The sequence below is a fragment of the Mytilus galloprovincialis genome, chromosome 4, assembly GCF_965363235.1.
Source record: "Mytilus galloprovincialis chromosome 4, xbMytGall1.hap1.1, whole genome shotgun sequence".
Classification (NCBI taxonomy): domain Eukaryota; kingdom Metazoa; phylum Mollusca; class Bivalvia; order Mytilida; family Mytilidae; genus Mytilus; species Mytilus galloprovincialis.
The window spans coordinates 37341095-37367977 of NC_134841.1; the positions used below are offsets into that span (position 1 = coordinate 37341095).

The 26883-nt window shown below is 31.1% G+C and overlaps 1 protein-coding gene across 2 annotated transcripts in view; it reads right to left on the reverse strand.

The window, feature by feature from the left end:
• Nucleotides 1-16301, reverse strand: part of LOC143072047 (uncharacterized) — a 51686-nt gene extending 35385 nt beyond the window's left edge. The window contains exons 1-8 of one of the 2 annotated variants that reach the window (XM_076246828.1): nucleotides 16247-16301; nucleotides 13990-14036; nucleotides 12790-13555; nucleotides 10004-10062; nucleotides 9669-9740; nucleotides 4306-4437; nucleotides 3074-3211; nucleotides 2258-2329 (exon numbers count right to left, since the gene is read on the reverse strand). In XM_076246828.1, coding sequence (XP_076102943.1) covers nucleotides 2258-2329; nucleotides 3074-3211; nucleotides 4306-4437; nucleotides 9669-9740; nucleotides 10004-10062; nucleotides 12790-13555; nucleotides 13990-14020 — 1270 coding nt within the window. In that variant the 5' untranslated portion in view covers nucleotides 14021-14036; nucleotides 16247-16301. Of the gene's footprint in view, nucleotides 1-2257; nucleotides 2330-3073; nucleotides 3212-4305; nucleotides 4438-9668; nucleotides 9741-10003; nucleotides 10063-12789; nucleotides 13556-13989; nucleotides 14049-16246 lie in introns of those variants that run through there. The other variant, XM_076246829.1, reaches the window with a different exon arrangement.
• Between the last annotated feature and the right edge of the window lie 10582 nt (nucleotides 16302-26883).

The window sequence follows — 26883 nt, forward strand, 5'->3', positions numbered from 1 at the left end:
CATAAAATGGAGGGGACTGATATCTGTCAATGCGATACAACTACAAATATTATTGAATCACCATATGTTTTCCCTAAAATTGACCTAACCGTAAACTTTAAATATTGTCGCCGATATTTACGATATTCTCGAAGGTCCTGTCTCCGCGATTTCATCGAGGCGTGATAAGACTAAATACACACCCGTTGACTGGCTATTGAGTTCTACATATCATATCGCTTAAACATATCAAACGAATATTTTTCGGTCTGACAGTTTGGTTTTTTTTCAAATTTTCTTCAGTGGTAATATTTTATAATTTACATATTAATAATGCATTGCCCCATTAGTTGTTCAACAAATAGACTTCGCCTATTAACAAAAATATTAATTAATCAAGGTAGGTGTTCACTCGTTTTAAGGAACATTTTGTAATTAATAGCATTTTTCTTTAAAACTATAATTGCATCGTCAAAATATACATTTAAAAAAAATTAAGGCTGATCACGTCTTTATAACCAAAGTAAAATAAGGCTAAAGAAATTGTTGATTTGAATTTTACATGAATTTTTTTTTATACTATTATTACCTACAGCCTCTTTATTGTATTATTATCGTATTTATCGTCGAAAACATGCCTCCTTATATTTAAATTGCACAACTGTGAAAGAGAACTTCATACCACGAAATATTTAGATTATACCTTAAAGATAGATAAAAAAAAAAATAAGAATCTTCAACAATCATAAAAAAAAATTCATGTTCATAAAAAAGAAGATATAGCTGATCCAATTATGACGGCGTCAAATCAGAAGAATTACTTCAGTTGATTATATCCAAAACTTAATGACAATTACGCTTTTACTAAATCCAATTAAATTATACATAGGGGTCTCGAAATTCTTCACAACTTGATTCAAATCATGGATTAAAATGTCCGTAAATGGTCAGTTCAACGACTGAACGACTAATTAGTGTTAAAGGGTTCTTTCGAGGAAGTATTGCTGTTAAGTTATTCAAAAAGCTTTACAAAACAGTACTTGATGATCATAATGAGGTTTCTTTTCGTATTTTAAAGTGTATACTATTCAGAAAACTTTAACTGAAATTTCAGATGACGGTCAGAAAAAAAATTACTGTTAAGGACTTAAATGCAGTTGACGTAAATTTACAAATTTTCGTAGTGTCAATATTTAGGGGATAGAAACAAAAATGTGTCTTGGATGTTTGATTTCGTGGTTTTACCAAAGTTCGCATATAAGCCTATACCTAAGGAGTAGGTCCGGTAAGGACTCATTTTGGCCTCAAATTTCAGTTTCATCTGACGAAAGATTTTGACCACTTTTTAAACACTTAAGTGTCTATTTCACTTGATTCAATTAGTTTTTGTGAAAGATTTTAACTAATTTAGTCATTAAAAACGATCCGATTCAAGCTCAAATATGAGAAATCTCTAAAATATGCCAAAAAACGTCACTTTTCAGATGGTTTTTGTCAAAAATGAAAGTGGCCGCATCTGTGTTCATCCACAACCTTTATATATGTTATGTATTATCATAAAATACAACTTACATTTCAATATTAAGGATGAACACGAATGCGGCCACTTTCGTTTTACACGGAAACTGTATAAAATTTAACTAAAATGATAGAATTTTGAAGTTTTCAGTAATTTCGCATGACTTAATGGTGCTACAACCCGATATATGTGCATTGTATTGTCAAAAACAGCCCATATTTATGTAGCAGAAGCATTCAACTGTCCAATAAATAACTAAAAGTTTACATTTTAACAATTTTGTAAAACGGTTATTCTTTGGGGCCAAAAAGGGGTCTTACCGGACCTACTCCTTTGTTCTTCGTTGAATATTAAGTTAAGTCGTGGTTCACCTGTAACCACAAAATCTCTGAAAAATTGTATACCAGGTATAATATTGAATCCAAAGGACTAATGATGTCGTTAACCTTTGTGTTTCAGAATCATCTCTAAGCAGCGGCATACACAATAAAAAAAATGACCAAACACATTGATACAATGTTACAGCAATTACAGAAAAAAATGCAATGTTTAGTAAAATGTAATAGATATTAATGCCAATTTATGATTTCGAATTTCGTAATATCACAAATTGGTCCAAATTGTGATTTCGAAATTATCAACTTGATGATTTGGAATAATAAACAATATAGTGCAAGTCTAGAAAGACAGATTGATATCCTGAAACTAATTCCTAGTTTATATTAAAATCAAATTTACACTTAAACAATTTATACTTACACGACGAAACACCAGCGTAACCCATTAGAAGTCCTGCTAAGAAAGGTGCATCTCCACCTGGCCTTAGCTTTTCTTTGGCATGAATAAAATAAATATCATCATTATTTAAATATTGTTATTGATTAAATATTATTATTGATTAAATATTGTTATTGATTAAATAATAATAATAACACCGTCATTATTTTAAGACAATAAAATAAACGGTACAAATTTTACTGCGAATTTCGGCAAATAATATCTGTCAAGTGATTCAGACATTGAAAAGCTGATGTTGAAGAGATTCGTGTAAACTGTAGCTTCCTGTTTACTTTTAAGCAACAAAATAAAACAGTATGATGTATAAACGTATTACAAATTTGAAAATTAAAGCTACCGAAGTCATAACCAAACAAAACAATGAAAGGCAGAAAGTTAAGAATTGTTCATTTCTTCGAGCTTAAATGCCAGGGAATAGTTTGTTCAAGACAGTTTATTTTGTCAAGATAAACCGCAATTATGAAATTAAGTATAATTCTTTAAAACAATGGAAGTTTTGCTTGATTAAACAATTGGTCGTATAGTTGTCTAATTTGCATTTTATTCTTAAAACCAACTTTGCAACACATATTTTGTTATGTTTAAGCCAAAAACAATTAAACACAATGGCGAACAAATAATTTAACAGAATAGTATGCATGGTCAAACTTAAAAAAGTACAACATCTTTTATCCTTTCAGTTGCAACACAAAAACAAATGTGTTCATCAAACTACCTTTTGAACAATGCATCGACATTCAATTTATTAATATATTTTGAATATGTAATTGATATTACCAATCAATTCCACAACTAATTCATAATTATCAGTTGTTGCGTCTTGTATAAGTCTTGTTTGTTGTCCAAAAACTGCTAAACCAATGCCAATTTCCATCCCGCAACAGTCTTCATGTCGTTTTACATATTGTTCAATTCCTGTAAAGAATATTAGTAGTTCTGATATTGTGAACGCTTTCATCTTTATTCAGCTGTTTATAAAACGTTTATATATCATTTCTGTAGACATGTCTGAACAGTTCAAGAGACCAAATTAATCAATCAATGAGAAGTGAAATAGATTTTATGTTGATGAAAATGTAAACCATCAAATTTAAAATGTCCTTTAGCAACACGATGGTTGTCACTGGTGAAGCAGAAAAGTACGTACCCTTCCAGATCACCTTTGATGAAATTCATCTCAGTGTTTTGTTTGCTTGCTATTTTTCCTTTTTGCCGTCTTGTTTGTCTTTCTTTGATTTGAGGTTTTTTACTTGTTTTGTCAAATCCAATATACAGGTTAAGATTACATACATAAAAATGACACCTCACATACTAGTACATCAAAAATCAACATGTCGTTTTATTTCTCTATTGTTTAGTACATGCTTAGTAAGGTGACAGTAGTCTACGGGTATTCAAATCTGGTACAAAAATTAGGAAGTAACAGCTCAAGGTAACAAACAAACACTAAGGGAACCGCCCGAACTCCAAAGGGAGCGAGACCGTGCGAGTCGGCCGGTTAATAAGAGGCACAAGATACCAAAGGAAATTTCAAATTAATATGTCGAAAAAGGAATTGACAATGTCAAGGTAAAAAAATGAAAAACAATCAAAAGACAAACAACAATATACAAAACACAATATCGAAAGCTATTGTCTGACCAACACGAACCACACCAAAAATCGGGGTGATCTCAAGTGCTTCGGAAGTAGATCATCCTTTGCATGTGGCATGGATTTAGTTACTCACGTAAGTGCCGGTGAAAAGTCCAATTCTGAGGTCACATTTGAGGGAAAGAGAACAAGATTGTGGTTAAAACAATTGGAACATATCTGTCGTCATATGTGAAACTGATATTCCAACTCGTAATGGCGTTCGTAAAAGTTGACTATGGATTATATAAAATGACATTAAATGAACTTATCCTATTTCAACAAATACTATTTAGTGTTTAGGATTTGGTTTTCTGCTTTTTATTTTATTGTACTTAATTTAAATTCCGCTTTTTCTGTTATTTATTTCAACTCACCATAAACATAACGTATAGCAGCTGATTTCAACTCTTGAAAATACTCTGACATACGTTCAGATGTATCTATTACCAAAATAACATCATGTCTATTTCCCTCTTCGACTTCTCTCGATCTTACTCTAGCTGAAGCTTAAAATAAGAAAGCAAGATCTTCATATTTAGACAAAAAATTATTTCTAAATAATTCTTCAAAACTCGCGTATTACTGCATTATTGTTTCACTTTCAATTCATTGTATTTAAACAACTGACAAACAGGCATGATGTAATCGTAATCAGCTGTAATCGATTACATTTTGCAGTGTAATCATATGTAACCAGTTATCATGCATTTTCTGATTACAAGTAATCATAATGTAATCGATTTCATTTTGCAGTGTAATCATATGTAACCAGTTATCATGTATTTTCTGATTACAAGTAATCATAATGTAATCGATTACAATGCAAAAAACATGTGCAATTGTGATTACTTTAAGATTACATTTAAATGATTACCTGCTGATTACAAATTGTATATATAAGTTTTTATTTATTGCAAGCATAACTAACAAAATTCTCAAACTTATGATCACTATGATTAAACGTTTCATTTTGAGATTCAGCCCTTGTGATATAAGATGTGTGCTTTAAAATTTATTGTTGTTCCCTTGGGTTGCAGACAATTCTCGGACTGTTAAGGTTAAGTGCCAATTTTTCTCTTGAAATTGAATTTGATGTTTGACTTTTAATGATAATGGAATTTAGAACCAACTATTTTTTCTCAATTTAATTATAACAAAAATTCCATTATTTTCTATTATGTGTTTTCTTAATACATGTGTATAGATTTATAAATTTTACAATCATGTATATAACAAAAAATAAATTGTATACAAATTTGTTGATTATTCCAATCAAAAGAATTTATTTTAATTACCCAAGCTCACCTATTGTTTGTTATAAAATTTGAAGTAGTGACGAACACCTGTAAAAACACATCCAAGTGTCAATTATATCCACACAGACAAAAAGGCTACCTGATCATTAAATAATCACTCTTTGTTAATTTCTTTTTCTTTATTGAAAATGTCTTTTAAATATGGGATAAAATATTAAAAAAAACACTGTTATTCCTTGAACAGAGAAAGCATAGAGACATTTACATTCGAGGATTATATACAAGGAATTGACTTTTTACCAGAACGTAATGTTGTAGATTTTACACCAAATAGTTACGGCGACTTGTTTTGTGAATTTTTTAGCAATATAAATTGTTGTATTTTAAATGGCCGAAATCTTATCAACAATGACTTTACGTTTGTGTCAACAAGAGGACCATCGGCCTTTGACTATTGCGTTGTACCTTATGAGAAACTGTCATTTTTTCAAAACTTTTAATTCATTCGAGCAAGAACATTAATTGAAGAAAATGCAGCCGTAGGCTCTTATGACCCCAAACATATACCGGATCATTCTTTGTTATGCTGGACATTTGTCACACCTGGTTATGATGTTCAACAAACCGTGTCCGAACAATTGACAGATAACGGTATTGTAAGATCAGTTAAATACGACACACGGAGTATTCCGAACGATTGGATGTCCGACAATGAAACAATTTCTAAACTTAACACATTTATCGCTGAATTAGAGGAATCTGAAATAAACCAGATAAATTTAGACAATTAATATGAAGATTTTGTTAAAATTGTACATTTTGAAATGGATTTAAAGCTAAATAAACGTTAAACTAATATATATGATGGCAAAAGTAACAAAAGGAGACGTATGAAAAAATCTTGGTGGAACGACAGCTTAACACTCCTTTGGAACGATGTATGTAAAGCCGAGCGTGCGTGGCACAAGTGTCATAGCGGATGCAAGAAGGATTTACGCCATATATTTGTGGAAAAACGGAAATTGTTTGACAAAAGCAGTCAGAAAGCTAAACGTCAGTTTTGGTACCGCAGTCAGGAGCAACTTCTAGATGACCAACAACGGGATCCTCGAGAGTTCTGGAAGAAGATTGGTAAAGTTGGCGTTGGAAATGAACGACAGAAATCTATACCGATGGAAGTGACACTAGACGATGGGACAACTAGTACAGAAACAAGCAATGTGTTAAATAAATGGAAAAACTGTTTTGATTAATTATTAAATTGTAATAATCAGACCATTGACACTAATGTTAATATTAATATTCCAGATGATTTTTTAGATAGGGAAATATTGTTTGAAGAAGTAGTAAATGCTGTTGCTAAAAGTAAAAATGGCAAGTCACCAGGTATTGATCAGTTGACAGTAGAATTATTTAGAAATAATGCATTGACGTTAATTCTGCATAAGTTATTTAATATTTGTTTCAAGTATGGAATAATTCCTTCTGTATGGGGTAAAAGTATTATAAACCCAATTCTTAAGTCTTTAACTTCAGATCCACGAGATCCTTTATCATACAGGGGCATAACTTTAGCTCCATGTGTATATAAATTATATTGCAGTATACTGAATGATAGATTAGAGTATTGGTTAGAACAAAGAGATATTATTCATGACGAGCAAAATGGCTTCCGTAAAGGTAGAAGTACCATTGACCATCTAAGTACATTAACTTCAATTATTGAAACTACAAAACTGAAAAAGTTATCAACATTCACAGCTTTCATAGATTGTAAAAAAGCGTATGATACTGTTAAAAGAAAATTAGTGTTTACTAAATTTGATGATTTAGGGATTAGTACAATTGTTATGTACATTGAAAGCTATATATTCACATGTAAAATGTTGTATTAAACTTCATGGCAATATGACAGACTGGTTTAGCGTTAATTCGGGTTTAAAACAAGGATGTGTATTATCGCCTGTTATGTTCAATATGTCTATTAATAGTTTGATTGATGTAATAAAAGCACTAGACATTGGTGTAGACATTTATGATGAAAAAGTTGGTATACTTTTATATGCTGATGACATTGTATTTATTGCTGAAAATGAAAATAATTTAAAGACTCTATAAGATGTAGTAAGTAATTGGTGTGTACCAATTGTATGAATGTGAACTTAGATAAAACTAAAGTTGTCAATTTAAGGAACCCTTCGGTTCAACAAACATCTAAACCTGTTTTGTTAAATAATAATACAGTACAAATAGTATCTTGTTACCAATATCTGGGTCTACTGTTGACAGAATATCTCGATTATAATGAGATGGCTAAAGCTGAAGCAAGGTCTGCAAGTCGAGCTCTAAGTTTATTAATTGTTAAATGTAAAGCACATGGTGGTTTCCAGCACAGTACCTTTGAAACATTATTTGATACTCTGGTCTGGTCAGTCATAAGCTACGGTGCATCCATTTGGGGCACTCGTTCTTTTTCTTGTATCAACGCTGTTCAGAACAGAGCTATCAGGTTTTTTATGGGCGTTGGCAAGTATACACCAAATGATGCAATTGACGGGGACATGGGCTGGAGACCACCTAGTGTAAAACAATGCACATGTGTCTTTAGGCACTGGGCAAGATGAAGTGTCATGACCAATGACAGAATAAATTATAAAGTTTTCAAATGGTCACATACAAATGCTGTAAATAATAAGAAAAAACTGGTGTAATAGAGTCATGAAAAAACTTAAAGATTGTAATTTTGATTTGTATACTAGTATTGATAGTGTGCTGCATAAGAATATTGTTATACAAATTGAAGATGTTTTATTTAATAAATATATTGCAGAATGGCAAACAACAATTTTGTCACAGAGTAATGGTAACAAGCTTCGTACTTATAAGCTATATAAATCACAATATTGTACAGAGTTATATTTAAAACAAAATATGTCTATTAAATTTAGAAATGATTATGCAAATTTATATGTGGCGTTGCGCCACTTAAAATAGAAACAGGACGATATGAGAATAAACCAATAAATGAAAGATGTTGTTTTATGTGTAAAAATGAAATTGAAGATAAAAAAACCTGTATTTACTTTATGTCCTTTATATGAGACCTTCGAAATATATTGTATAGTGAAGCAGTAAAACATAACGATCAATTTTATGACTTGTCTATTGACGAAAAGTTTATATTTTTATTCAGAAATGAAGAACTATGTCAGGTAGTTGCTAAAACCTGCTTTAATATTTTATGTAGAAGAACAATTTTTTTATTTGTATATAGCTGATGTTAGTTTTAATATACAATATGTTTTATATATGTTATCCAATTTTTCATGTTATACGCAATGTTGTATATGTATATTGGAATGTATAATGTTATACAAGTGGTGAGTCTTTAATAAAATATCGAATCGAATCTTCGAATTAAATCTGTCATATACAATTATGTCATCAAACAATACAAATATTACACTACTTCTTTTCTACGTTCTTATAAAAAAACATGTTTATACATAAAATATCAAAAATACAATTTTTCACTGAGATAAGCTTTTTTTTATGTGAGGATCAAATGTTTAAAAAAAACCATTTTCAAAACCACGGTATACAATGTTATCATAAGTAATTTAAGGTAATAATGATTACTTTAAAGAAAAGTAATCTAATGTAATCAAATACATTTGAATTTAGGAGTACAACAATCGATTACATCAGATTAGCAAAGTAATTGTAATTTAATCGATTACATTTTAAAGTAATCGAACCCATCCCTGCTGACAAATCATGTCGTTAGTTCTAAAGGAGAGGCGAAAGATACCAAAGGGACATTCAAACTCATAAGTCGAAAATTAACTGACAACGCCATGGCAAAAGAAGCAAAAGTCCAACAGACAAACAACAGTACATAAAACGCACCATAGAAAACTAAAGACTGAGCAACACGAACCCCACTAAAAACTTCTAAAGATATCGACATTTTGTTTGTTTTTAATATTACGACTGTAGCGCCTGTTTAAAGCAATCTTCACAACTAGTACACTTTTTGTTTAGGGACCAGCTGAATCCCGCCTCCAAGTGCGGGGTTTTCTCGCTGTATTGTAGACCCATTGGTGGCCTTAGGCTGTTTTCTGCTCTTTGGTCGGTCGGGTTGTTGTCTCTTAGACATTTCCCATTTCCATTCTCAATTATATTTGTAAAAATCTTGTTCAAAAGCGCAATGTTAAAGCTGTGATTGTTACTCAATAATCTTTTTACATTTTTACTTATCTAATAAGCAGCAGTGAATTGTTTGGTGAATTGGTATATACAAGCTTGTTATTTTAAATTACACTATATTGAACACAACTTGAATTTAATTAATTAGCTTCAGTCTTTTTTTTTACATAAGTTCCCTATTCATATAAGTTCAAACCAGAAAATTGGCAGCGAAGATTAAATTGGAATAAGCTCCATTTATGATTTAGATTATTTGATTTCAAAACACTTACCATAAGCTTTCACTTGTCTGAAATAATGATACCATTCTCTTGGAGTTTTGGGTTGATCACTATTAAATAGTCCTTCAAATAAGATTAATGAGTGCATTTATTTGACCATGGAAAAAGAGACATCTGAAACTTAAACGATTATCCGTCAAATATTTCACACAATTTCAATAAAAAATATAATGTCATAAAATATATCAGCATAAATTACCAAATAATCAAACGCAGCATTAAGAACAAACAAATACCTCGGTGAAAACAGGCGAAGGCGAACTAATACAATTTTTCTTCATTACACGAATTCGTTTTTGGTTAAATAAGTTATATATCCTACTTACGTTCCCCAAATATGTCTTCATCTCTTTCTCTTCTTCGTGATCGCCTGGACAAACTGTACCTTAATGTAAGATCATATGTTCATTATTTTACAGTTATAACAAATAAAAGAGCTACTAGTCCATTTCCTATTAAAGAGCAATATAGAGCATTGTAAAAGTTTTCTCAATCTTCACTCAGCAACATCTTTGGCGATTTCTCGATTTGCACTTATACATAATACAATCTAAACAGTTTTTTCGTTAGAAATAAACAAATAAGTCGGCTATAATAGGCTCTGACATGACAAATGAGAAACAATTCAAACGAGAACACTAACGGTCTAATTTATAACAAATAAATTTACAAAAAAACAAATATAACAGATATGAACCAACGCCAATCACTGGAGAACAGGCTCCTAACTTGATACAAGCACTTCAAGAATGTAGCAGCGTAAAACATATTTGTGAGCGCCCAACCCTCCCTTTAACCATTAGACAGTGGTGTACGTACAAACAGCACAACAAAAAAACAATCTGTATGCCATTTGGTTTTTTTTGCTGAAGGTTGTTTTTTTTTATGTTTTTGATGTGTTTGAATATTTTGTTATTATTTTCTCAAGTGAAAGGAGCGATTGAGTTATATATTACGATGCTGGTGTCTAGAGCACCTTCTCAATACAACCAAGTTTAAATCCTTCGAGAGTTATCAATAAAATAAATTCATTTAACTTCGACGCTTCTCAACAAAAACCATGTATTTGCTCATGCACATGACATAATGAGTAAAATAGTATTTCCCGTATCATTTTGAGGCTATTCTTGAAAAACATTATTTATCTTGCCACTAGTCACCCCTTTCTGGAATACTTTACAAACTTCAAAACATAGACCCAGCTATTCCCAAGAACAATACAACACGACCCGAAAACAACTCGTTTATAAAACTTACAAATCAGTACGTCTATCAGAGAGAGACATCCGACAGTTCAACAGACAAAGACTTGAGCGTTATCTGATCGATAATATCATTGTATATCGAGAATATATTGAAGACAACTTGGACCGTTTCATGGACACAGCCTTCAATCATGAAAGAAAAAAGGCAAGATAAACTGTCAATTCAAAATCCATGATTTTTTGTTTATGCTTATATATAAAACTAAAATGAAATATTGCAAGCAGCAACTACTAATTTACCAATGTTTGACTAACGGTACGGGACAAGTACATAACGAATTTAGTTATTCATTTGAATGCATAAACTTCCCACGACCAGGGATGGTGGTAAAACAGCTATACTAATTGTAAAAACCAGTTGCAAAGGGTTAAACTCATCTTTTTACCATGAAGCACAAAGACAATAAACAAAACGAACAAAGAAACAAGAGAAACAAGATAAACAAAAGAAATGAATTACCGATCTAGGAAACAAGTAGTTACCTAACACTCTTAGTTGAAAGGTCACTACAACTACCAAATGAAACAAATCTTACAACTCTAAAATTACATCATTATCTTACCTCCTATACATTTTATGAATACGATTGGTTAAAAGCGACCGAGTGGAGAACGCGTTTATTTAATATGGGGTGAGTAGGCGTGGTTTATTTTAATACACAATTAGTATTGGTGTTACGTTCCTTTATAAAAACAACACGGCGTTAAGGTGATACCTAACACTACAGGGAGATAACTCTGTAAAATCAGCTAAACGTTTTAATCACGTTGTATTGTTAAGGAAATATTAAGCTTCTCAATGATCAAAATGAGTGTTTGTCAAACTGCTCTATATCAAACTGCTCTATATCCAACCAATTTTTTCCGAGAAAGTGATTGGTTCAAGTTTTTTGAAATTTTTATATTTTTTTCAAAGGGTCAAAGTAAATATTTTGTCAAAATTTTATGAAAATTAGACGAGCCAAATTAATTTTAGTCAAGGTGTTGGGTACCACCTTAAGGGAAAATCTGAAACGTTTCGCTTGAACAACAGATGGAGAAATTGATGATGACCGATTGAAATAAATGCAGAAAACACTTTAAAAACTAACAGGTTGTTATTTTTGGTATTTGTTTTGGTATATACCAATGGAAGTAGGTTCTTTATATTGAAGACTTGATCACTTTGATAGGTCATTAGTCTAAATGTCATATGTTAAGATAGTCGGTTAAATAAATTTGTTATACAGTCTGCTAGTGACCTAATAGTAATATGATGATATAGGGTCAGTATTTTACTGACTCATATATATCGTATTAGGTCACAAGCACAATGTGTTACTAATTGTATACATCCAACGGAATGAGTGTAACGACGTAATAAACAGAATAAGAGAAACATGACCACGGGCAATGCCAAATATAGTTATCGACATGAAATAGGCCAAACATTGTTCATAACTGTTTAGCAACAGTTTCAATTTATGGAAAACAAAATCATTGTTTGCATCATTTGTATTATAAAACATAGGATCAGATAATTTTGTATCTGAAACTAAAGGCTAATTTGATCAAAGATAATTAAAAAAATACAAATTGTTAAATAGTAACGTCTTCTCACATCTTTTAATACAGGATGAGTGTCCTGACATTTTGTTAGAATATACTAGTTTTACTATCACACGTTCAAATTTTTGCTTTCAAATTTTTGCTTTTCGAGCGTACCTTGTTATTAAATGTTATTAAAAATAAACATCATTGTAGCAGAAAAATGATAATAACTTAAGACGAACAAATTTAATCAAAAGAAGTATATTGCAATATATGTAACAATGAGTATTTTGAAGATAGTTTTTACTGATACTTACGATGTCGCAGACGTCATCATCGGTCTAACATCAACTCTATTGTGTGCTGTCGGTTTTATATTGGATACAATCGATTCTTCTTTTTTAAAGTCCATATTCCGAAAGATTTTATCTATATCTCCTTTAAAACATTCCAGATTATAATGAAAGCTAATGCGGTTGTCGTTTTGTGTTTTTATGCTCTTACTTTTATATCCAGATTCATTTTTATGACTACTGCTTTTTGAATTAGAGATGTTACAATTATCAATCTTAGGCAAATCTTTATTACCAACTTCCTTGCTTAATTTACATAATGGGTTGTATTGTCCGGTTTCATTCTCATTTACAACATTTCCGTTTACAACATTTTCTTCACCACTGCTGTTCAATAGTGAAGAATGTTGAACTTTAACGTTAAAACTAGCCCCTTTCAATTCATTAATGTTTTTTGAATCGCTTTGTGCTCCAAGTGGTTCGTTATGGATGGTATTGGATTCATTATTTATTGCATTGTGTGTCAATAATTGTACTGTTCTACCATTCATATAGTTGGAAAGGTTATGGATATTGTCGTCACCGCTACACCATTCATTGTCTTGTGTATATTCGGTATAATCTTCTTCAATTTCTTCACAATTTTCTATAGATGGTATATTATCTATCTTTCCGGGTGCATTTCTCTCTAATACATTTGAGAAACACACAGAAACATCTTCATTCAAAAGATCAGAAGAACCATCTTGACCATAATTCTCATCAAAGGGCGTGGTTTTCTGTAGATTTACTACAAGTGTGTTCAATCTATTAGCTTTTTGCAACAAATTGGACATTTGCTTTGTAACATTGTCAAATGTTGGTAAATTCAATGGATCGAGTGTCAGAATCTAATCGACTAACATGTTCTTTAAGTTCTTAAAAATATATCTTATCAAAGTATATTATGAATGGTAAGATAAAATTATGTTTTTTTTTCTTAAGTAAATCGAAATATTGACCTTTTTGTTCTCATGTGAATGAGTGAGAGGCATTTTCGTTCCCGCCAAAAAGTCATTAATGCAAAACGAATTACCAATTATGACTTCATTTGAAGTATTAGACCTATGACAGATAAATGTATCCTAGCAATGAAATTAATGTTTAATTATTAAGAACGAACAATGTAATACTAAAATTGCCAGATCCAAATTTTGTCGGTAATATATTTTAATATATACTCACGTGTAATTTGTTTAGAGGCAACAGCCATCATTGGAGTTCTACTCGTGCTAAAACATTTAACTCAAACTTAATGAATAATTGCATACACTGGAGATTTATTAAATTTTACCAAATGCAAAGATTTCAAACTATATCACTTGTGTTTCATATAGTTTAATTGATATTTAACATTGACCTTTGCAAAATTAATGTTTAACACAACGAATTCGTTTAAATGTATAATTAAGAACATGATAATAATCTCAAAAAATACTAGTGTGTTCGTCAACAGGCTACACTTTACGAAATATATAAATCGACGTATGATTTTTTTCTCATCATTACATAAATGTACAGCATATTTTTCTTTAGTTACATAACGCGAACATCCAAAAGTTACATAACAGTAACAATAACGGTGGTCACTTACAAAATTAAAATTTTTAATTCTTTAAGATAGATTTGTAAACGAAATACGCATCTGGCGTACGGAGTTATACGCCTGGTTTCTTTGGTGATTTTTATTAATGGTAGAAGTAAAACATCTGGCAATTCAAGATAAAACAACAAAATAGTTGCATATAATCTCTTTAAAAGTATGCAATACTAGACCTTATTTTAAGACGTATTTTGTAATACAGGAAAATCCATTAATTGTGCATTAAAAGCTTTATCATATACAGCAAACAAAGGTAAATATATATATATATTACTAAAAGGTACAAAATTGCAGAAAATACCTATTTGATGTCATTCTGTCCAATATTTCTGCTGGAGTTTTTTTTAATTCATATATGGTGTGTTTCATAGCAATGACATTAGATAAAAGAAAAACTATATACTCAGCAACACAAATAATTCACCACCTCTGACAATATAGGAGAGAATTTTCACAATATTTTTCTTTTGATAAAAAAAAATTCTTTTGTAATTCGGGAATAATCTTGAAATTAACCAACGGTTAACACAGTAATTTTCTTTTTGGTGGCAACGATGGGGTTTTCATCCGAAAATGTCAAACATCATAAGTCCGACATAAGTCAAGTCTTCAATTAGACGATTAATTGACATTTTACGAGTTTCAAGTATTGCTTTGACAATGAGTCGATGATGGACAAATATGCAATCATTCACAAAAGAAGGGGTATAATATAACAGCCAGTGTCTGGTTCCTAAAATTGCCAGAAATAAGAAACACTCTTGAAAAGGAAATTAAATTAATTGTACTGTTGACATGTCAGTTGACCAAAATGACTGATTGTACATTAAATGGTCATTTTGATAATAATTTATTGTCAGAATTGGTAACAGTCTTCCTAAAAAATCTTTTAAGATATCGTTTAGCAAAAGGTTTGCTTTGTTAAAAAATCGAAACAACACATTAAAAATTTGATGCGTCCGAAACACTTTTCTGGATAACCTTCATTATGAATAGAGAAAGCCAAATATTTACAAGCCAAGGATTTATAAGAACCGACACAGTTGAAGAGCTGTATGATCAAAAAGGATATAAACAGGATCTAGAGGTTGTGTGCAAATGCAAGAAAACCTATAAAATCTTGTATTTATTTTTTGAAGGTCGAGTCGCACGTTTTCCTGAAAAAAAGTAATAGAGATACCCATATATTATATCATTAATCTTTACAAATTGATATTTGAAAGATAAATTTACACTTCTATAGTTAAAACTCGAAAAACTATTGTACACTTATTTTCTTATATGTGTATGCATTGATCACATTGCAAATTATTACTTAAATAATCGACGATTTCACACTGACATTGTTCTGATCTATAAAGAAAAATATATCTTATTTTTTTTTTAAATATTATACCTCTTCCTTCATTTGGTTTTCCATATTCTTTATTTACGGAATAAAACACAATTTTATTAACTGAAGGGTTAAACAATAACGAACTTCAAGGATTAGTTATTTTTGCATCTTTCACAGAAGAAAAGTAATTTTGTGATACTCTTAAAAGAAAGAAAAGTACAAAAGAAAAACAAAATTCTGAGATATTTAATACCGTTAAGTACATAAGCTGTCATGACATTATTAAAGTATAATAATATACATACACCGTGTCTTTGTAGCGAATTATGAACTTTATAATGACCCTTATCATAAAGGAAGAAGTAACTACTTTAACAGTTAACTTCTCTCGACATCTTAATTATCATGTGTGGAAACAGCTGAATAACGGAAACTAAAAATAACTGTGATGAACGCTTTTTTTTTATCTTTTTTTTTTTATCTTAATAATTAAATTTACTGACCTTTTATCTATATAGAGCGAATTGTTGTCTTCTTGTGATCGCTTTCATTTCAAATACCCTCATACACTTAACTGGGAATAACCCTAAACAAGGAAATATATTTTACTCTCATCCAGCAAATATAATGTTTTACTATGGAATGCTTAGATTGTACTGAGGATATCACATGTAGAATAAAACAACATATTTCACAACATAAATGAATATCAAATATTGAATCAACTAAAAAATAAAAACTGACAAATTAAACCCAAATGTAATCTGATTTCCTTTAAGAATATTTAGGTTTTTAAGTTCGAAAACATTTTCATTTTTGTATTATTAAATTGAAAGAAATAGTTATATCCGCTCAAACAAAACATCGGGGTGTATCTATACGAGTGATAATTATCACAGTTGTATAACGCTAGCTGATGATGTGCATAACGGATCATCATCTCGGATTTAAATGTCAAATTGGAGATAACAAAAGATATATAGATTTAAAATACATGTATGTTTTATTGCAATTCTTGAATTAAATAAACAGAAAAGAATCGCAAGACATTCCAAAATTCAATTTTATTTCCCAATAGAATTCAACAATTGCAGAATTCATGGTTGCTCTTGCTTCCTATGACAACGTTACAACAATGCACTTGAAAACAAACTAAAAACTTCATATAACTTGTAGTTTTATGGTTGAAGCACAAAAATGATATTATAAGGATTGAATGCTACCGTTTTATCATGTATAGGGTTGTTATAGCTTGGAACGTGCACACAAGATCCAAAATGTGCTTCTGTCAACGCTTTTTCTGCTAACATCATATATTTACTCTTTTACTGTGACTTGTCTGTACGTGTTGCTCTCTACCTATTGCAGTTTATTCAAAATACTGACCAAATTGCAATTTGTTTTATAAAACAAAACAGTTCAACTGGTTGGAAATTTGTACAAACTGTTCTAGAAACCACAGTCAAGTTAATATTTACTTGATGAAATTGAAATCTCCAAGATGAAAGTATTTCGTAAGAGTAAATAACCGGTTAAAAATGTATTTCCCTGATTAGTATATGACAAACGTTTGAATATACTTTAAGTTATAAAAGTGGACTTGATTTAATCTTTTTTTCTATAAATAATTTGATGTATCCTTCCCTGTTTCGTTTTCAGTCACGTACGTAATGTTAAGTATTTATAGGTTTTCTTTTAATTTCAAACGTTGATAATTCTAACAAAAAAATACTTTAATAGTCATTTTAAAGATATACTATTTAAATTCTCTCAATGCATGATATGACTCACGTAAAGAACAATTAATATTTGACCTCCAATTTTATCAGCAAATTCCAAATTTAACATATTAAATTCTCCACTGATAAATTCAAAATTATTTAGAAAGCAATATTTTAACTTCCTCAGGCAAGGTTATAATGACCTTAAATGTATTTTGCTATTCTATTCGACGTGTAACTTTTACGAATCATGTAGCTCTTCACGTATCTAAGTTCTTATGCATCCAAGGCTTTATTTTTGTTTTTGTTTCAGCGTTGCTGATGGAGGTAAATTTAAAAGGCGCGTCGGCCGCACCAAATTTGCTAAGTGTTATTTTTATTTAATATAAAACTGTTTTTCACTGCTGGTTTTTAAATGGGTTTTTAAATAACGTGCGAAGAATAAAAAAATGATTGTCTGTCACTGTAATAGCAAGTCGTCATCAATTTGAAAAACAAATTTAAGTACATACATTAACATGATGATATTGAAAAAAAATCATTTAAACTATCTAACAAAAGTCAATAGAGGAATATGAATTATAAGCTGCTATTGTGCTCTCAGTTCAACATGTTACATGGTATCATTTATATTGAACTACTGATGTGCTATATGTAATATACGTTTGGAAAAGTACAATAATTTAATTTCAGGGAATACAATATTTATAACAGAAACAACGCAATTATTTCTGGTCTTGATTTTATGCAGTTGTTGCAGGGTTTTTAACGATAAGCTGAAACACTCAGTCCGTGCATGAAGATCAAGACTACCAATTATATTCATCTTGCAGGTCATTCCTTGCTCTTTGGTATTAGGGTGGTTAATGTGTCGTCGGGAATCAAACTACAAAGTTATATGGTAATTGTACGTACTCTTTGCTGTTCATTGGCATTAACTAAATCTACATATGTTTGTGAAAATATGTACGCGGAAGAAATATTAATATTTTTTTCTAATCAAAGAAGGAAGTTTTTTTTAATAAATATTTAAGTAACCTTGTAAATGTCATTTCGATTAAACGATAAGAAATCTACAGATTAATCAAATTACACAACTAATCAGTGATTGTACAGGTGGTGTATTTAATGCTGGGGTAAAACTAGTTTAACGTGCGCTTAAAATTTTGCAGATCTAATTTACCATAGAAGTGAAACACAATATGTATTTTCGTGATAGACTCAAAATGTTCGACATTGTGGCCGATTTTGTGGTGTTCCTTGTTGTTACACTCATCACTAGATGGCATACCTACTGTATTACTGAGTGTCATACTTGATACGGTATACTACTAATACTTCATACTGTGTGTAAGTTTGGGATCATTTGACGGAAGATGCACTCCTTGCAGGAAATTATTTCCCCGTCGAGGCACCTGGTCTAACTCAAATCCGATTCCTTCTGTTTAATTCATGTTCCATGTTCGCTTCTTTACAAATAAAATTGCAAGTGTGAAATTTCGAACAGAATATTGAAATGTTTAATTGTTGAAGCATTTTATTATTCATCAAAAAATCATTTATCAATCAAGTACATTTAGTCATTACGTTAGAATACTTTATGTAGATTTCTGAAGATGGTTAACAAACTAATCATTGTATATATATAGAAATATTGTACATTTCAAAATAAACATATTGTCGGGGCATTTTATAGCCGACTATATGGTATGGGGTTTTCTCATTGTTGAAGGCCGTACAATGGCGTATAATTGCTTACTACCACGTCAGTTTAACTCTGGTGGATATTTGTCTATTTGGAAATCATATCCCTTCTCCTTATTTTTACATTCACGATTGAAGAAAATCGTCTGGTATTTCTTGGCCGTAGAGTTAACGTTAACAAGTCTAAAATGCTCTCGTTCTGTAGTGTCAATTTATCTGTCTGTTCAAATGATAAAGTTGTCATATTTAAAGGAGTTATTGGAGAATCTAACTTTTAATAACATGCAGAACTAGGAATATAATTAATTATTAAACGACATAAACTGAACAGTACTGATATATACAGTGACAGGGACTGTCTATACTAACTACTAAGTATAAACTGTCCTTGACAGTGATGACCATAATTTGTGCTAAAACGAAACGTATATAGCTATCTTCACCACTACACTACAGATTAAACAACGTTATAAAGTGGTTTCCGCCAGAATTCTCTAGGTAGATACATTTTGTTGTGTTAGACTTCATACCTAACGTGTCAGATTTATAGATAGCCATTTCGTTGAATCTGCCGATTGACAATATATAATAATGTTAGTTTCTAATGCAGACTCTGACGACAGATTTCCGCCTATGTGGCCCGAATTCCCGAATGTCTCATATTACATTTGTACGTATATAACTATCCAGATGTTTGCCAATACCTTCTCTGAGGAAATTTTGCAAATTGTGAACTATATAAGGGTTTCAAACCCTTTACATCGTATGCTTACCTCTGAAAGACGAAGCTTGTTTTGTTACGTTTTATGCCTGGAAAATGATTTTTTTGTGGTTTTTTTTTTTTGTGTTTTACTTTTGTTTGTTTGTATTTATTTTTATTTTTATAAGAAAAGGGGGATGCCTTGAAACAGATTTTTCAAATGATAAACATCACCCATAAAATGCGAAATACTTTCAATGTTTAGTAAAAAGGCAACAACTTTTTGACACATAAAACATTCATATGAATAAAAGGAGATGCAAGGTATACATCAATAAAACAGCTAGCCAACAACACAAAACTGAACGGTATGAAATTCGCTGGGTTTTTTTTTTTATAAGATTCTCAGTTAAAATATACACCAGTGCAAGGGGTGGAGTTTCAAAAAAGAGTCTGACTTTTGTTGATATGTGAAAAGAAATATTCAAGAAAGAAGGAGATTTTTTTTCTGTTTGTTCATTTGCCTCTTCGTTTAGTTTTTGTTTATTTGTATTTGTCCCCAGAAAATTAATAAGACTTACGCAGAGCTGCGCTAATTTCCCAACACTGTGTGTGCGTTAATTACTTTGTTTATTTGCTTGACACCAAGAAGGTATATAGTTCTGGTGCGGTCACAAAGAACATACAAGAAATCGGTACATATGTTAAACAAAATAGTTCCTACGCGTAGCTGTAATTTTGTCCAGAAGTAAAAGAAAGTGGTTAATAAATGGATATCAAATGAAAGGCTCCACCTCTTGGGATCACTGTAGAACCCTTGATGGATGTTTCTCATGAATAATGAAATAAATATATGAAATTATGATGGGGGACATGTTTGCTCTGTTGCTCAGATCGGAAGTACCTGTTTTTATACTATCCAACTGTCGGGAACCAGTGCGCTCTGTTATGCAGTATGTTGAGTTTTTTTCAGCACAGTCAAGTCTGGATGAGATCAATTTGCTATGAAATAACTGACACTTTATTCCAACTTAAGACGAAATAGCTGTAAATGTTTAAACTTGCATATTGGTTTTATTCCAGAAAACACATTTGAGGCAAGTGCGTGTCTGCGTTTCTATAGAATTCTTTTTTTCTTCACTCAGAAAAATACAAAAACAAAACCCAGAAAATGTTTAAGTAGACTAGACATGAATTTCTGACACAATGGCTTTAATATGCATGGAATATTTGCCACTGGACGATAAGCAGAAAATAATCAGATCAATCCACTATATTTGATACCAAGAAAAACGGTCAAAGCTTAGCCTATCAGATTTATATGACAATTTTTGTCAGCTACCAGTGCACACAGAAAATTAAGTGCTGCATGAATAAAAGGAGATCTGAGGTAAACGTCAATGAGACAGCAACTAACCCAACAACAGAAATAACCAAAAGACATTTAGAGAGAAACGTGTAATCTACAACAATAGACAGTTGTGCTAACAATATGTTACATAAAAGAGAGTCCAAAATAAAAAAGGAAAATCCAAGAATGTCCTTTTTAGAGGTCAAAATTTGCTGTTATTGTGAAAATACCTTATTCTGCAATTTCATATGCTAATATTCTGCTTTTGATGGGTATTTTTTGTAAACAAACAGTGTTAGAAGAAATTTCTTCTCTGGCAAAGGGAACACATGGAGAAAAAAACATCATTTATATGACAATTTTATTGGATATATATATTAAATTACTATTCATATTTTACAAAACATTCAAATTACAATGAAATGAAGGAACTGTTACAGTAACCTATAAATTAATAAAATGGAAAGCCATAAATTGTTTAAATTTTGTTCATATAAATTTCCCGTCTGGAAGAAATTTCTGCCAACAAATTAGAAAAATTATTTCATTTCCAATAAAGTATCATACAATTTTAGTTCATAAACTCAACTTTTTCACTTCATTTTGTATCCCCTCTCAAGTTGGAAGAAATTTCTTCCAAGTAATATTAAATATCCAAAACTTGTTCCAACAAATATAGAAACATGTAATATATTTACAAATTATTGTCCATTAATTTTGTTCAACACAGATATTTCACTTATTTAATGTTCCTTCTTGGAAGAAATTTCTTCCAGTTACTTTTACAACAGTAAGAAATTCTTTTAAAGATTCAAATAAAAAAAAATCTTTCCACTGCAGAAGTTTCAATTAAATTTAGCCAAAAAAAAATTGCCAATACATTATTAGTTATTCAACATAATTTTCATATATTGAAAAAAGAAACATATTTATATTTGGTATTTATATTATAACACAAATGAGTCACTCCATTTCAAGACTCAATCTTGGAAGAAGAACTTTTACAGCAGAAAGACAAAAATCTTCCATTCTGTATAAAGTCTCCACCACTACTTGGAAGAAATTTCTTCCAAGTTCATTTACACCCGTAAGAAAAACAATCATTTTTTTTGTTCAGTGTACTAAATTGTTGTCAGTGATACTGGTTGGAAGAAATGTGCATTTATGTGCATTTATAGCCATGTGAAAAATTGTCATTTCGTTTCCTATAAAGGCTCCATCATTTCTTGGAATATTTTTTTATTTCGTATTTTTTTTCCCACAGTAAATTTTATTCCTCTGCATTTATAAAAAAAAAAAGTACATTTTAACAAGTATTACATGAAACAGGTTTGTTAAAACTCATGTTAGACTTGAACGCTGAAGTAAATTCACCAAATTTTAAATAGTTAGCACAAACATATTACATAAAACAATAATGCAAAACACCAAATACATGTAACTATCTAATATTAATAAAGGGGAGACAATAAGGAGGGGGAAATATGAAGAATTAGTTATTTGCAATTTTTAATGTGCGGTAAACTGAAAAGCCCAATGTACAGTAGAAGGGGTGAACATGCGTCCCGGATTCCTATCTCCTACTCCCAGACTAATATTTGGTTAAAGAAATTTTTCGAACATATCTATTCTTATCCTACAAGACTTTTTGCTAATTCTGACACCAACAGTGCATACTAAATTTCTATAAAAAGGACATGACATAGATTTGTGACGTCTAGGACACAGTACAATATAGACAATCTAATTAAAATATTGATCTCTGATTACGTTATACTACATAGTATAGTATAACGTAATCAGAGATCAATATTTTAATTAGATTGAATATAGAAAACAGATTTGATGCTGGCCATAGATTTGAGGCTTACATATTTTTTTGACTTTTTTTAACATAGAGCGTTCAAAAGTAAGAGAATGTGATTTTACAAAATAGGTACTAATTGTTACCTTATGCACTACAACCACTAACTAGAATGCTTAACAGTACACTGCTATTAGCTGGTTTTGGCACATTGTTAAACAAAGCCATTCATTTCTCCGGTAATAACAGTAGTAATGAGACTATGTAAAGTCACTTCAAGATGAAATTTGATCAATTAATTGAACACAAATAATAATTCTACAACAGATAAATGCATTGCAATACAATATCAACAAAACATAATAAGTTCAAAAACCAAAATTCGTTCTAAGAAATTTCTTAGTTTGTCTCTTCCTGCAGTTCTCTGGTAATAGTATTATTGGTTCACATGCATGTACTTTGTTTCTGTTTCTTTGTTGCTTTTGTTTTATCTGAAAAAAGTAAAGTACCGCATAATTATGTTCTCTGTCTAAAACATAAAGATGTATCAATAATATTAGCTTAACTAAAATAATACACCAATATTCATAAAAACAAAACAAATTTATTTTAAGTTATATAATCTGGCTAAGGGAAATGATCAAGTCCCCTCCTCTCCACTCTTGGCAGTTTAAGATAGAATTTTGTATCAGTGAGGTAATGATTATATTGGTTCCAGTTGTAATAAAATTAACGGTGCCAATTTTCTTCCACCAGATGCGCATTTCGACAATACATGTCTCTTCAGTGATGCTCGTGGCCAAAATATTTGAAATCCAAAGCTTATATAAAAGATGAAGAGCTATAATGCAAAAGGTCCAAAAAGTATAGCCAAATCCGTGAAAGGAATCAGTGCTTTGCATGAGGGAGATACATTCCTTAATTTATAATAATTTCTAATATTTTGTAACAGCAAATTTCAATAACACAAAAAATCCGTATTTTCATGCCAGTACCGAAGTACTGGCTACTGGGCTGGTGATACCCTCGGGGACTAATAGTCCACCAGCAGAGGCATCGACCCAGTGGTAGTAATAAAATTAACGGTGCCAATTTTATTGCACCAGATGCGCATTTCATCAATACATGTCTCTTCAGTGATGCTCGTGGCCAAAATATTTGAAATCCAAAGCTTATATAAAAGATGAAGAGCTATAATCCAAAAGGTCCAAAAAGTATAGCCAAATCCGTGAAAGGAATCAGAGCTTTGCATGAGGGAGATACATTCCTTAATTTATAATAATTTCTAATATTTTGTAACTTTTTTATAATAATTTCTAATATTTTGTAAATTGCAGCATTCAATTAAAATTAAGGGCCTTTAATGAGCATGTGTGAATGTAGAAAAAATAATAAACGATTGCCATGTGGTGATTGTGCATCAAGTCTAAACCCCAAAAACATTATAAGACAACAATGAGTGACAATTTGAAAGTTCTTAAACAACTAATTGAAGTTCCTGTATGTTAACTTCATACGCAAATGTTTGAATATCAACGTATCCTTCTGGTTCCTGCTTCCAGGAAATATGTTATACTAGTGGACAAAACCATTTTTAAAATCTCAACACTTCAGAGAGTGCAAGTGCTGTCGTTGGTCAAGAATGTTACAAAAGAACAACATTATTCCTATAATGCAATTGCCATAGGGTACCAGTGGTATATTCTTCATTTTTTTCATCGAAGACTATACAGGATAAATGGGTAGCAGTTTTTGTTACTAGATATGTCAGTGTTGCATAACAATCAAAACCATATACATGGTCATGCAGCAAAAATGGATAGTGTCTTTTTTGTTGTTGGGATATACAAGTACCCAGCCACGTCCACTGTGTGTTTTTGTTATATGTATTTCTATTTATCCACCTGATGAGTTAAGCCTTTTTCAACCGAATTTATAGTTCTTACAAATGTATGTTGTACTGTTATGCCACTTTGCCAGGTTAGGAGAGGTTTTGGATCCCGCTAACATGTTTAAGTGAGAGGTTGAGCGCTATAAAACCAGGTTCAATACACCATTTTCTACACTTGAAATGCCTGTACCAGGTCAGAAATATGACAGTTGTTGTCCATTCGTTTAATGTGCTTTGTCATTTGATTTTGCCATGTGATTAGGGACTTTCCGATTGAATTTTCCTTGGAGTTCTATACTTTTGTGATTTTACTTTTTAACCCCGCCACATTCTGTATGTATGTGCCTGTCCCAAGTCAGAAGCCTGTAATTCAGAAATTGTCTTTAGTTGATGCGATACATATTTTTAATTTTTTTTCGTTGATTTTTTTGTACATGAATTAGGCCGTTGGTTTTCTTGTTAGAATTATTTTACATTTGTCATTTCGTGGCCTTGTATAGCTGATCGACTATTGGGTATGGGGTTTGCTCATTGTTGAAGGCCGTACGGTGATATTAAAATGCTGCTTAAAACATCGACTTAATGAAAAAAGTAAATTTTAATGACCTTGAGGTGAAGATTTTTAAACATATTTTCTATAATTTGTAAAATGTTATTTTGATTTTCTGGATTTTTTACACCAAATTGGATAAGCTTTCAATAAGTAGTAATTGCAATCCTGTATCGTCCAATTAGAACCTATACAAGATTCTAGTCAGAGTACCATCTTAAAAGAAATCGCTGTGCAGTTGAAATGGGCATGACATTGTAACCATTGTCAAGCGAAGATGATAAAGTGTAAGAAACAACAGACAAAAAGTTCAAAACTGTGCATGAATCGAATCATTAATAACACAGTAATGTAAAATGTTAATAAATATAAGAAGATGTGGTATAAGTAACAATGAGACAACGCTCCATCCACGTCACAAGTTATAAAAGTAAATCATTATAGGTCAAGGTACGGTCTTCAACACAGAGCTTAGGCTCACACCGAACAGCAAGCTATAAAGGGCCCCAAAATTACTAGTGTAAAACCATTCAAACCGGAAAACCAACTGTCTTATCTATATAAACTAGATGCTCCGCAGGGCGCAGCTTTATACGACCGCAAAGGTCGAACCGTAAACAGTTGGGCAAGTATGGACACAACATTCAAGCTTGGTACTGTCTGAATTTGGAATGTGGTCAAATTTTGACATAATATAGGTTTTGAAACAAAATAAATGTGGTCAAAAGTCTTGCAAATCTATAGCTATTGCTCGTTACTATCAGTGTGCAAATTGAAGATTTCATCTGGAACCTTATAGTACAATTTCAGCGAGATCCATACACTCTAACACAAGTTATTGTCTGAAACTAGAAAAGTGCTTCTTTTTGACCCTTTTTTGCCCCTAATTCCTTCATGTTTGGGGCAATTAACCCCAAACTCAATCCCATCATTCCCTTTGTTACATGAAACATTGTGGTACAATTTCAGAGAGATCCATACACTTACACACAAGTTATTGTTTGGAAACTAGAAAAAGGCTTGTTTTTGGTCTCTTTTCGGTCCTTAATTCCTAAATTGTTGGCCCCATAATCCCTAAACAGAATCCTAACCTTATACTTGTGGTATTTAACATTGTGGTACAATTTCAAACCAATAGAAATATTCATCATACACAAGTTATTATCCTGAAACTAGAAAAATGCTTGTTTAGGACCCTTTTGGGCCTCTTATTCCTAAACGGTTGGGAAAGTCATGCCCAAAATTAATCACAGGCTTCCTTTTTGTGATATTGAACCTTCTGAAAAAAATCATAAAGATCCTTTTACGTTAACTAAAGTTATTGTCCAAACCATTGTGTGTTTTTTCACTTGGGGCTCGTATGGATAGTAAAAAAGTTATTGCCATCGACTAGCAATGGATTGTTGAGACTTGATATAT